General features: G+C 38.7%; 1 protein-coding gene across 2 annotated transcripts in view; it reads right to left on the bottom strand.

Moving 5' to 3' along the window:
• TAB2 (TGF-beta activated kinase 1 (MAP3K7) binding protein 2) overlaps positions 1-13,491 on the bottom strand; it is an 86,284-nt gene that overhangs the window by 16,325 nt on the left and 56,468 nt on the right. For both annotated transcript variants that reach the window (XM_015097463.3, XM_042253587.1), the window contains one exon: positions 11,969-13,469. In XM_015097463.3, coding sequence (XP_014952949.1) covers positions 11,969-13,469 — 1,501 coding nt within the window. The remainder of the gene's footprint in view (positions 1-11,968; positions 13,470-13,491) is intronic.

Below are 13,491 nucleotides of genomic sequence, written 5' to 3'. Positions count from 1 at the left end.
CATCCTCTCTGAATTAGGGGTGGTATGTGGACTTGTTCTTTCTAAACAGTAACACGTGTCAGGGCAGAAAATTAAGGAGTCAGAGCTAATTTGCTGTATGTCCTTTGTCTTGCCTGAACAATCATGGAAGCACAGAGACGGAGCTTCCCTTAACCTGGGTCCTGAGTGAGGGTGATGTAGAACAGAGCCCACCAGTTAATCTATTTGTCAAGTGAGCTAGAAATAAACCTTTGTTGTTTAAAGACACAGTTTGTTAATAGCAGAATAACCAAGCCTAAATGATACATGTATCAAAATTTAAAAAATACAATATCCTTTGACACAGCAGTTTCCTACTCCTGGTAATCTCTTCTGCCAACATACCTGGGTGTGGTTAAAATGTTCATGCATAAAATTTTAACTGCAGCAGTTTGTAAAAACAAGACCCTAAGATCTATCAAAAAAGGAGTGATTAGAGATTATGGTACAAAATACTATATAGTCATTTTTACAAGAAGCAGATCTGCAATTCCTGACTTGGAATACTCTCAAAGAGACAAAAACAAAAGCTCTGATAAAAAGAGAAAGTAAACTATGTTTCACTTGTATTAAAAATGTATAGGATAAGAAAGCTGTGGTACATATACACAATGGAGTATTACTCAGCCGTTAAAAAGAATTCATTTGAATCAGTTCTGATGAGATGGATGAAACTGGAGCCAATTATACAGAGTGAAGTAAGCCAGAAAGAAAAACACCAATACAGTATACTAACACATATATATGGAATTTAGGAAGATGGCAATGACGACCCTGTATGCAAGACAGGAAAAAAGACACAGATGTGTATAACGGACTTTTTGGACTCAGAGGGAGAGGGAGAGGGTGGGATGATTTGGGAGAATGGCATTCTAACATGTATACTATCATGTAAGAATTGAATCGCCAGTCTATGTCTGACGCAGGGTGCAGCATGCTTGGGGCTGGTGCATGGGGATGACCCAGAGAGATGTTGTGGGGAGGGAGGTGGGAGGGGGTTCCTGTTTGGGAACACATGTAAGAATTAAAGATTTTAAAATTAAAAAAATAAAAAACTAAAAAAAAAATGTATAAATACATGTATGCTTCATATATAATTTCAATTTCTAGAAGAATACAAAATGAACTGTGAATAGCTACTGGCTGTCTTCAGTGTGAGAACTTTTCATTATAAATCCTTTTGGTTTGCTTACATTAAAAAAAAAAAAGTGTATTTAGGAAAATATTTTGGTGTAATCCCTATAGAATCCCAGCTTGTAGAAACTGACAAGCTGATTCTGAAATATATATGGAATAGCAGGAGACCTCAAATAACCAAACTAAAAAAGAACAGAGTAGAATGTACACACCACAATTTCAAAACTCACTATAAAGTAACAACAATCAAGGCAGTGTAGTAACGGCATAAGGACAAACATATAGACAAACAAACAAACTGAAAGTACAGAAATAAACCCATCTGTTTATGGTCAACTGATTTTCTATAAAGGTCCCAAGGCCATTCAGTGAGAAAAGTCTTTTCAACAAATGGTGCTGGGAACAGATAACTGACAAGGACCTACTGTATAGTAGAGGGAACTCTGCTTCAATATTCTGTAATACCCTAAATGGGAAAAGAATTTGAAAAAGAATAGATACAAGCATATGAACAGCTGAATCACTTTGCCGTACACCTGAAATTGACAACATTGTTCACTCCACTCCAACATAAAAAAAAAAAAAGGAAACTGATGGCATAGGAGAAAATCTTGCAACAATAACAACAAACCTAAATGGTGCTGGGACATCTGGATTGCCACATGGAAAAGAATGAAATTTGGACACTTATCTCATAGCCTTATATAGAAGTTAACTCAAAATAGATGAGAGACAAAAATTTAAACTCTAAAACTCTCAGGAGTAAATCCTAATCACCTTGGATTTACCCACTGATCCTTAGATATGACACCAAAGATATGAATAATGAAAGGAAAGCGATAAGCCAGACTTCAGCAAAATTAAAAACTGTGCTTCAAGGACACTTACCAAGAAAGTGAAAGGATAATTCACAGAATGGGAGAAAACAGTTGCAAATCACATAAGGAACTATAACCACAATATACAAAGAACTCATACAACTCAGTAATAAAAACAAATGACCTAATTAAAAAATCAGCAAAGGATATAAACTGGCATTTCTCCAAAGAAAATACACAAATGGCTCGACATCATTAGTCATCAGAAAAATGTAAATCAAAATGAGATACCACTTTACAGCTACTGGGATGGTAAGAATCAAAGAAAATAGCAACTGTGGTAGAGAATGTGGAGAAATCAAAACCCTCAAAGATTGCTGGTGGGAATACAAAATGGTGCAGCCACGGTGGAAAATGGTGTGGCAGCTCATTCCTTGATGGCTGAACGCAGACCCACCGTAACACCCAGCAATTCCACTCGTGTGTATGCTTACACTTATGTGTATACATAAGTCCATATAACTTGTACACAAATGTTCATCACAGCATTATTTTACAATAGGCAAAAGTCAGAAACAATCTAAATGTCCATTAACTGATGAATAAATAAATAAAATGTAGTGTATCTATAAAATGGCAGAGTGCCCCATAAAAAGGAATGAGGTACTAACACGTTACAACTTGGATGAGCTTTTAAAACATTATCCTAAGTGAAAAAAGCTAGTCACAAAAGACTACATATTATGGAATTCCATTCATATGAAGTGTCCAGAATATGTAAACCTATAGACAGGAAGCAGATTAGTGACTACTTATGGCTGAGAGTGGGGGTGATGGGATAGGAGGTGACAGATAAAGGGTATTGAGTTTCTTTCTGAAGTGATGTTCTAATATTGGTTGTGGTGATGGTTGCACACACGTGACTATACTAAAAATCACTGACTTGTACCCTGTAAATGACAAACTTTATCTCAATAAATGTTAAAATAATGACTAAAATTTTTTAAAGTGAAAGAATAAAATATTTGTACATGTGGAAATAAAATGATCTTAAGATATGTTAACCAAAATTGTATATCATATAGCCCCACACAGTATGTTTATGTTATACATACTATAGAGGATATATTGGAGAAGGCAATGGCAACCCACTCCAGTACTCTTGCCTGGAAAATCCCATGCACAGAGGAGCCTGGGAGACAATAGTCCATGGGGTTGCGAAGAGTCGGGACACAACTAAGCAACTTCACTTTCACTTTTCACTTTCATGCATTGGAGAAGGAAATGGCAACCCACTCCAGTGTTCTTGCCTGGAGAATCCCAGGGACAGAGGAGCCTGCTGGGCTGCTGTCTATGGGGATGTACAGAGTCGGACATGACTGATGTGACTTAGCAGCAGCAGCAGCAGCAGAGGATATATACAGTTCCTCATGTTATGTATTTATATATACTCATATATGTATGTATATATATATACACACACACATACATTTTCTTTCATAAAAGAACTTTTTATGAAAGTTTCATAAAACTTTATGAAAGTTTCAAAAAAAAACTTTCATTAAAAAAAGTGAGTGTGAGACAAAGACTATAAACGGAAGGAGGATAAAGAACTGATAATGGAGATTTCCTCAGATAATTAAATGGTGGATGGTTGGGCAAAGGGAGAGGTCAGGGGGCAAAAGGAGACACTTTCATTGTACCTTCCCTTTTTGGTGTTAAACTTCTTTTACCATATGGATATGTTATTTTCATTAATACTTGTAAAAAAGTTCAGCTTAATATAGGAAATAACTTGCCAGTAGGCAAAACTCTTCACAAATGGAATGTACTACCTCAGGAGGTAGCTTGTTTCTCATAAGGTACCCAAGAATAGGATGGATTCACATTTGATAGGGTCCAACTGCTGGACGGGTAAGCGGACTGGATAACGTCTGCTGCAGAGTTCTAGATGATGTTCAGAGTCTCTTCCGGAGAAGGCGATGGCACCCCACTCCAGTACTCTTGCCTGGAAAATCCCATGGACGGAGGAGCCTGGAAGGCTGTAGTCCATGGGGTCGCGAAGAGTCGGTCATGACTGAGCGACTTCACTTTCAGTTTCACACATTGGAGAAGGAAATGGCAACCCACTCTAGTGTTCTTGCCTGGGGAATCCAAGGGAAGGGGAAGCCTGGCGGTCAGCCGTCTATGGGGTTGCACAGAGTCAGACACGACTGAAGCGACTTAGCAGCAGCAGCAGCAGCAGCAGCAGCAGCAGAGTCTCTTCCAATCTTGAGATTTATTCTAACTGAAAAAGGTGGTTAGTCTTAAGACTGGGAAGAATCTATGAGGAGTAGGCCATTCTTTTCTCCAAAAGAAAAAAAATCCTTTAAATGGTCTAATGTCAAGTAATTACTGAGTTAATTTAACATGATCTCAATGTCAACACAGCAAGTCAACATTAAAAAAAAAAAAAAGACATTTCCAATTAGCAGATGAATAAAAGTTAAAGTGCAAATTTTAAAATTTAAATTAATTTTTAGTTCTTTTAGAAAAGAATATCTAACACCCTCAATTTTTGTTATGATTAGCAGTTTTATTAAATCTTGTTAAGTAGAAAGGTGCTGTGGTTTGGAGGGAAGTACTGCTGAAAAAATGACAAGGAATGAGAAGTTCTAAGAAGCTAATTTTCATCTCATTAGTTTTTTTATTTGTATTTCCATTTTAGGTTCAAAGTCAAAGCTACTGCTCTTCAATATAATAGGACCATAAATATAACTGGAAAGTATTAAAATATCATAAAAGTGATTATAAGAAAAGGTCAATACCATAGCGTTTTTTGTTATCGATAATGGAGAAGGAGAAGTCAGTTTTGGCAGCAATGTTAGTTTGGTAAGAGCCTCTGGCAACTATAACAAAATATAGAACACAGGCCAACCCTTTCCTCCCCTAATCCCCAATGAAAATAGGTTTGAATGAGTAGAGCATTTGTTCTCCACACTTACACAAGTTGCCAGTGTTACAAAAATCATACGTTTATGAATGGGAGAGGACACCAGAAAATCTCAGAATACAGTGAATGATGAAAGTGCTTATTGGTTCTTTACAGAAGTTAGGTAAAGTCCGGTGGTATGACTCAAGGAAGGAAATGCAGCTATCTGGTAACCTAGTAGATACTAGGTATCTAGTAACCTTACTACTGGTAAGCAATTTTCACTTTAATATTTGTTCTTAGCAAGTAAAGTGAGAATCTACTTCATGCTGACAGACTCTGAACTGAACTTTCTAACCTGAATTTGTTTTTTCTATTTGGGACTCATTTTTGACTCTAATTCTTACAGTGGTTTAAGGACTCAGGTATAATTTATTTCCTTTACAGGGGGTGCTGAGACTTGGTGCTGAGATGAGCAGGGTCCTGATTGAAGTCTCTGTGTCCTTGTCTTTCGAAGTAAAATGCTGACTCAAGAGTTAATGACTGGAAAATGTGAAGATGTAGAAACAGAATAACTGTTGGGCTAGGGAACTGCTAACAATTTAGACTGTAATTTGGCCATATAACACAGTCACCAACTCTCAGTTTTCTCAAAGATACAGATAAAGGCCTGACAAACATTCCTAGGTTGTTTATACAGGAAGGACCACACTTCAGATGAAAACTGCTGACCATAAGAACACAGATCCCAGACTAGCTGAAATCAGGCTGATACTTGAAACCTCGCCCTGATGCCAACCAATCGAAGAACTGTCCATGAGCTCATCAGCCCTGCTCCTTGAACACTATAAAACTCACTAACCTTCCAGGGTGGGTCACATGGTAGTCAGGGAGCTAGTCCACTGTGGCCTCCTTTGCCTGGCAAAGCAATAAAAGCTACTTTTTTCTACTTCACCCAAAACTCTTGTCTCCAGGTTTCTATTAGGCACTGGTGAACAGAGGCTGAGTTTCAGCAACAGTTTCACTAACTGTCCTCCTTCTCTCTCATTCTACAACAGAGGGCATATAAGAAATTATAAAGAAATTCTCATTTTTGAAATTTTTATTGTAGTATATATTTCAAATGTTAAATGGTAAGTTAAAAATAATGCATTTTGGTTACCAAGTTATTGATACATGTTCTCTCCTCAATTTGAGAAAAATATTTTCCTATGATTCTAGTACTTGGCTCAACTTCTTTTTTCTACTCTGAAACAGTGTTTCAGGAGCTTTAGAAAGATCAATTTCACTGCAGGAAGCAGGGACATTTCTTTTCTCTTTATTACCCACACCACACAAATTAAGAGTTCAGAAAAGATCCTTACTTAAAGACCAGTGTTATCTGGGTCACCTCATTTAGTGCTGTGTAAATGGCAAAGCATTACACGTGCATAAGTTAACAATGCAAGAGATGCATTGTGTAGGAAGGAACAGTCCTTTGATTTGATTGGATGATACATAAGTCTCGGTCAACACTCGTTCCATGGTAACTAGAAAGAAAACAAGATAAGAGGTCGAAGAACAACAGCCACCCCACTACAGTACACGCACGCAGATAACACAAGGGTACACAGCCATACAAGTTAGGAAATTCCATATGTATGTAGGTATGCTTAAGGAAAGTGATCATGGTTGTTCCAGCTGTCTGAAGGTGATTAGCAAAGAGAAATAATCTGAGTGGCCCATTCTGGGACACCCTGCTTTTTGGGGTAGGATTTGAATTCTCAAACCACATCCCTTATTCATTAGCAATTTTTTTTTTTTCTACCTTCAAGTGTCTTTATAAAGTGTTTCCTACCCCTACTCAGGGTATTCCTTTATTGTTCCAAGTAATTTCTAATTATATCTACATATCATCTATTTGTGACTTCTTTCCTAATAGCTGCCTTTATTTATTTTTATTAAGTGATCTTTTAGCTCCATGCTTCTCAAACTGAGCCATACATGGCCCCTCATACATGGTATAGCACGGGTTATATGAAGGTACAAGATAAACTTGAACCATCTTTTCAGAGGGTTCATTTTGAAAATCTGAAAAGACATTATAGTGCTGTGGGCTCTGTTAACTGCCTAGGTGAGAATCTTGATGCTGCTACCTGTCCTTTGTATAGGTATCAACCTGTTCTTGAGCATTTTAAGCTGAAAATAGGAATATTACTAGTGTCTACTTTATATTTGGTTACGAGAAATAAATGGGCTTTCAGAACAATGCCTAACACATAGTAAGCTTTCAGCAGGTATTAGTAGTTATGTATCTTAACATGTTGCACTCATCTCACACGCTAGTAAAGTAATGCTCAAATTCTCCAAGCCAGGCTTCAGCAATACGTGACCCATGAACTTCCAGATGTTCAAGCTGGATTTAGAAAAGGCAGAGGAACCAGAGATCAAATTGCCAATATCTGCTGGATCATCAAAAAAGCAAGAGAGTTCCAGAAAAACATCTCTTTCTGCTTTATTGACTATGCCAAAGCCTTTAACTGTATGGATCACAATAAACTGTGGAAAATTCTGAAAGAGATGGGAATACAGACCACCTGACCTGCCTCTTGAGAAACCTATATGCAGGTCAGGAAGCAACAGTTAGAACTGGACATGGAACAACAGACTGGTTCCAAATAGGAAAAGGAGTACGTCAAGGCTGTATATTGTCACCATGCTTACTTAACTTATATGCAGAGTGTATCATGGGAAACACTGGGCTGGAGGAAGCACAAGCTGGAATCAAGATTGCCAGGAGAAATATCAATAACCTCAGATGTGCAGATGACACCACCCTTATGGCAGAAAGTAAAGAAGAACTAAAGAGCCTCTTGATGAAAGTGAAAGAGGAGAGTGAAAAAGTTGGCTTAAAGCTCAATATTCAGAAAACGAAGATCATGGCATCCGGCCCCATCACTTCATGGGAAATAGATGGGGAAACAGTGGCTGACTTTATTTTTCTGGGCTCCAAAATCACTGCAGATGGTGACTGCAGCCATAAAATTAAAAGATGCTTACTCCTTGGAAGCAAAGTTATGACCAACCTAGACAGCATATTCAAAAGCAGAGACATTACTTTGTCAACAAAGGTCCGTCTAGTCAAGGCTATGGTTTTTCCAGTAGTCATGTATGGATGTGAGAGTTGGATTATAAAGAAGTGCAGAAGAGTTGATGCTTTTGAACTGTGGTATTGGAGAAGACTCTTGAGAGTCCCTTGGACTGCAAGGAGATCCATTCTAAAGGAAATCAGTCCTGGGTGTTCATTGGAAGGACTGATGTTGATGCTGAAGCTCCCTTACTTGGGTCACCTGATGTGAAGAGCTGACTCATTTGAAAAGACCCTGATGCTGGGAAAGATTGAGGGCCAAGAGGAGAAGGGGACAACAGAGGATGAGATGGCTGGATGGCATCGCAGACTCAATGGACATGGTAAACTCTAGGAGTTGGTGATCGACAGGGAGGCCTGGAGTGCTGTGGTTCATGGGTTTGCAAAGAGTCGGACACAACTGAGCAACTGAACTGAACTGATCTGATCTTAACATTATTCATTTCCCCCTTGAGCAAATGTAAGCAAAGATGAAGAGACAGGAAATGCTGGGGGGTGGATTCAGATAGGGATCTCAGAAATAGTTTCACTGAAAAGGTGACTTTGAGTAAAGACCTGAAGGGACTGAAGGAGTTAACCGTATATTGAGGGAGAAGAGAATTTCAGACAGAGAGACCAGCAAGCACAGAGGCCTTAAATGTATGCCTTCTAAGGTTGAAGGGGCAGAAGCATGAAGGCCAGCAGGGCTGGGACAGAGTGAGTGAGGCGGTGAGTAAAAGTAAGAGATGAGGGAGAGCCAGTGACCTCTGAATGAAAAGGTGGTGATCATGTGCAGATGAGTCATACAGTCTGATTTATGTTTTTCAAACTGTATTCCTGTGGACGCTGAGTTAAAAGACCCTACGTAGGCAAGGGTGAAAGCAGGTAGGCCACTGTAATAAAGCACTTGAGAGAAGATGGTAGCTCAGAGCAGAGTGGTGACAATGGATGGGGGTGGTAAGAAAAGAGAATTCTTGATACACTTTCAAAGTTAAAGTTGACAGGATTTAGTCAAATTATGTGTCAAATGTGAAAGAAGGAAGGAGTTAGTGGTGTTTCTGAAGTTTCTGGCCTGATTAAGATGTCATTAATAGAGACAAGAAGAGTAAGCTGGGGGCAATGTAAGACGTTTTTTCAGACACAGTGAACTTGTGATGCATTAAATGGAGATGTTAAGGAGATAGTTAAATAAACTGCTTGAAATTCAGGAAATATATCCAGGTTAGAGTTACACATTTGGGAGCTTTGGCATAAAATTTAAACTTATGAGGCTGATGGAGATCCAGGGAATAGTAAAGACAGAAAAGAGAGAAAGCCCAAGGACTGAACTTTGAGGCTTTGATCTCACTTCTTTGTTGAGAGAAGTGAATGGTCAGAGAGACGAGGGAGAACCACCAAAGAAGACCAGGAGAGGTGGGATCCCAGGGTGGCATACTGCAGCCAAGTCAGGTGGACAAAACGTTTCACAGCGAAGAGGGTAGTGCTCGACTGCAGCGAGCGCTACTGACTCAGATCAGGAAAGACAAGGACTGAAAGACCACTGGGTTTATAATGATGCTGTCAATGACGGCCTTGCCAGGAGCAGGAGTGCTGCAGTGGGAAAAACCCTGGCCATAGAGTAGGCTCAAGAAAGAAGGGGAGAGAAATGGGAGACAGCAAGTTTAAGCAACACTTTATTTTCATATGCCAGTCAATTTATGAGTATCCTATGTCTACTTTAGTAAAATATTCCCCTTTTCAAGTTATCTTCATAAAAACAATTACACTCTGGGAGGGTGGGAGGGGAAGAGATACAGGTGAGGAAGATTAAGAGGTACTGACTTTCAGTTATGAAATTCTCAGTCACAGGTATGAAATGTACTCTGGGGGAATATAGTCAACACTTATGTAATATTTTTGTAAGGTGACAAGTGACAACTAGACTAATCATGATCATTTTGAAATGTACAGTAATAATGAATCACTATGATGTGAGTGCCAGGAATTAAAACAGTGCTGTAAGTCAATTATACTTCAAAAGCAAACAAATAACTTAAGAGGCATCAGATATATGGCTATCAGAGGCGAGGAGAGAGAGGGGAGTTAGATGCAAACAGTCAAAAGGTACAAATTTCTAGTTATAAGATAAATACTGCTGCTGCTGCTGCTAAGTCGCTTCAGTCGTGTCCGACTCTGTGCGACCCCATAGACGGCAGCCCACCAGGCTCCCCCGTCCCTGGGATTCTCCAGGGAAGAACACTGGAGTGGGTTGCCATTTCCTTCTCCCAAGATAAATACTAGGGATGTAATATCCAGTATAGTAAAGATAAAAAAAAAAAAACACTGTTACACACTGTAAATGAAAGCTGTAAAGAGTAAATCTCAAGAGTTCTCATCAGAAGGAAAAAATATTTTAAATTAAATCTATTTCTTAAATGTATCTATATGAGACAATGGATGTTCACTGTGGTATCATTCATGATGTGTGTAAGTCAGATTATGTTGTACACTTTAAGCTTATACAGTGCTGTAAGTCAATTATATATTAATAAAATCTTTAGAAAAAATACTCTCCATTTAAAGATTAGCAACTATCCAAACATAGGAAATCTACTTTGATGGAGAGAGAAGAAGAAAGGACTCTGGGGTAAGAATAGGAATTAAGTATCAGTGGAAAAACATGATGTCATATTAAAAATCACTTACTGCCAAAACTAAACAGAAATGGCTTCAGGTTAGTCACAGATATATGGAACATAAAGTTTCGGCACAATTTCTAGAAAATTACAATAACCCACAGAGCTTTAAAACACATGTGCACAGATGAACATGTATGCTCACATGCAGCTAGGCTTTACCATTCAGAAGCTCTAATTGAGCAAGTCTGGGGCTGAACCTGGGCAATTTTATGTTTTGAAAGCTTCAAAGGTGATTAAGAATTTGAAAGCACCACAGCCCAGCATGGGTTGAGAATCACTAGAATATAATTGTTTAAAACAAACCAAACCAGTCAAAACAAACCAAACCTCCTCTATGAAACTCTGCAGTAAAATCATTAGTTTTAGAAATTTTAAAAAGGAGAAGTGGTACTACTAGTAGTAGGAGGCTATTTACTGCATGGGGGTGACTGTGTAGTATTTTCCAACCTATAATACTGAGAACAGTTTACCAGGGGTATAGATGATTATGATAAATCCTTACTCTAAAGGACTTTGGCTAATTTACAAAACCTTTGTCAATATTGAAGAAACAAACACTTATCTTCTTTTTTATCTGACTGAATTTAATAGCTTCCTATTGAAGATTAAATAACTTAAGAGGTCAGATATAAATGATCTCTAATTGAATTAATATAGATATAATTTAGTATTATGCCAATATTAACTAGTCTATTTCTGAAAAGCATAACCAAGTGAGATAGATTTGAAATTCTTATTCACAATTCCAAACAAAAAGATTGCATTAACTGATGTTTAAGGGAGACTGAAAAGAAGAAAAAGAGAAATCTGAATCCTGTTACTGATACTTTTGAGTTATTCAAGAATGCATAGCAATTTAGACTTTGATACAAAATAAGGCAAAACCGTATTAGAACAATGAAGAACAGAGGATTCTTTTGGCCAAAGATGGCAGAGTTTGCTATACTAGTTCACTAATCTCTTATTAAAATACATGTTTTTAGGAATTTTTATTTGCAGAAAATGTAAAGGGAAAGTCAGCATCACTACAGGTGAAAACAAACTTTTATGAGCAACCAAATCAAGAGGTGATTATTCGGAACATCTGATCAGGCTATCATTCAAGCTTCAAGTTATAACATAATAAAACTGATATATTTAAAATTTATATGAATACTCTCAAAAGTTCTTAAGATAGTATTATTTTGGACAACATTTACAACATAAAATAATGATACTGATACCCATTTCTGCAGGGAAGTCAAATGTACACCAATTAAACCCAGAATGGAAAATGACCCCATTGCAGTATTTTTATTACCTTGTGTGTAGGCAGCATCATCAGATCCCATACTCAACTTCCGTGCTTCACTTATTCTATCCACATGTGCTAAAGCAGGGTCCGTGAGGTGCTGAATATTCTCTGTTTCTACATAATGATCAGGATGGTTTAAAAGGTTTGTAAGTTCAAAGGTAGGGGACACTACCCCTGGTGAAACTGCAGGGGGTTTGTTGGGAGAAACTGTAATTTTAAAAGTATATTTTGTATTGGGTTGAGTGACCACTACCCGAGGAGAAGTTGCAGAGTTATTGCCTATTGCTCGACTTTTGGGAGGGTGGTGATGAATAAAGGCAGGACCCATGCTCACTTGCCCGGACATATTCCTGGAGGCAGCGGATGCTCCAGAGTTGGTGGATATGAAGAGAGTGGGCTGATTTCGTATGACCTGCTCATCTCCTGTGGCAGCATTTGCTGATATATAGACCTTAGGTTGACTACGGGACATCACCTCATCAGTATTTGGGGGACTGGCAGCTATGTAAACAGTGGGCTGGTTTCTGTTTAAGGTCTGGCTGTTGACCGAAGAGGAACTGCTGGAGGTTCGAGGTCCAGAAGAGCGCAATTTCGAAGAACTGTTTCTTTGTGGGGGTTCAAGTTTGATTTCAATCTGGTTTTTTCGAGGTCCTGTTGAAATATTCTGAATGTTATATTGGCTATGGGCAGAAGACTGTGAGCTACCAGACGAATGAATTGTGGGTGGTTGTGGAGTCGTAGGTGAACTGATGGGCATATAGACATGAGAGGTCTGGTGGCCTTGCTGATTCGGCTGCTGGGCTGAGGTATGTGGCAGGGGATTGGATGCAGGATATGTAGTCCAGGGACCAGGTTGTGAAGGTTGATAAACTTGTTGAGGGTTCATGGGATTAAACTGAGATACCCAGCCAGAATGCTGTTGTGTCTGTCGAGTTGTACCACTAGGAGTTGTAATGTAGGGCCTAATATAGATAGAATTTCCCTGTGGACTGTTAAGTACAGGTGGAGGTACACCATGTATGTGCAAAGAAGTAGGAGTATTACGACCAGTCTGGATATTTGGGGCTAACGTTACCATGATGGGATTAAATCTTGGAGTTTGTGGAGAAAGGTTAGATGTTCCTTTGCTGCCTAAGTGAAATCCAAGGTGTGGTGCTGAATTAGAAGCACCGGATGCACTGGACATTCCAAAAACATTAAAGCCTTGAGGAACTTGAGCTGGTGCTGTCTGCGGCTCCTGCTGAAGCAGCTCATTATTGGACTGACCACCTTGAAGTTGTCCGTCACTAATGCTGTGCGTTAGAGTCCTGCTTCCATTCATTCTATTCCCCTCTCTTCCATGGTGGTAAACATTCTGTGACTGCAAGTCCAAGTTGAGAGAAGTCATGTGATTGCGTAGACCAGAAATTCCAGAATCATCCGAAAAATTCAAGTCTCCTTCACCATAAAGATACCTTGTACTCTCCTGAGAGAGAACTGCACAGCAGGCATCCAGGTTATTATTATTCTATAAGACAAAATAAAAACAG

The sequence above is a fragment of the Ovis aries genome, chromosome 8 (genome assembly GCF_016772045.2).
Source record: "Ovis aries strain OAR_USU_Benz2616 breed Rambouillet chromosome 8, ARS-UI_Ramb_v3.0, whole genome shotgun sequence".
Classification (NCBI taxonomy): Eukaryota; Metazoa; Chordata; class Mammalia; order Artiodactyla; family Bovidae; genus Ovis; species Ovis aries.
The sequence above is the reverse complement of the archived record's forward strand: the minus strand, read 5'-3'. Positions and strand labels throughout refer to the sequence as shown.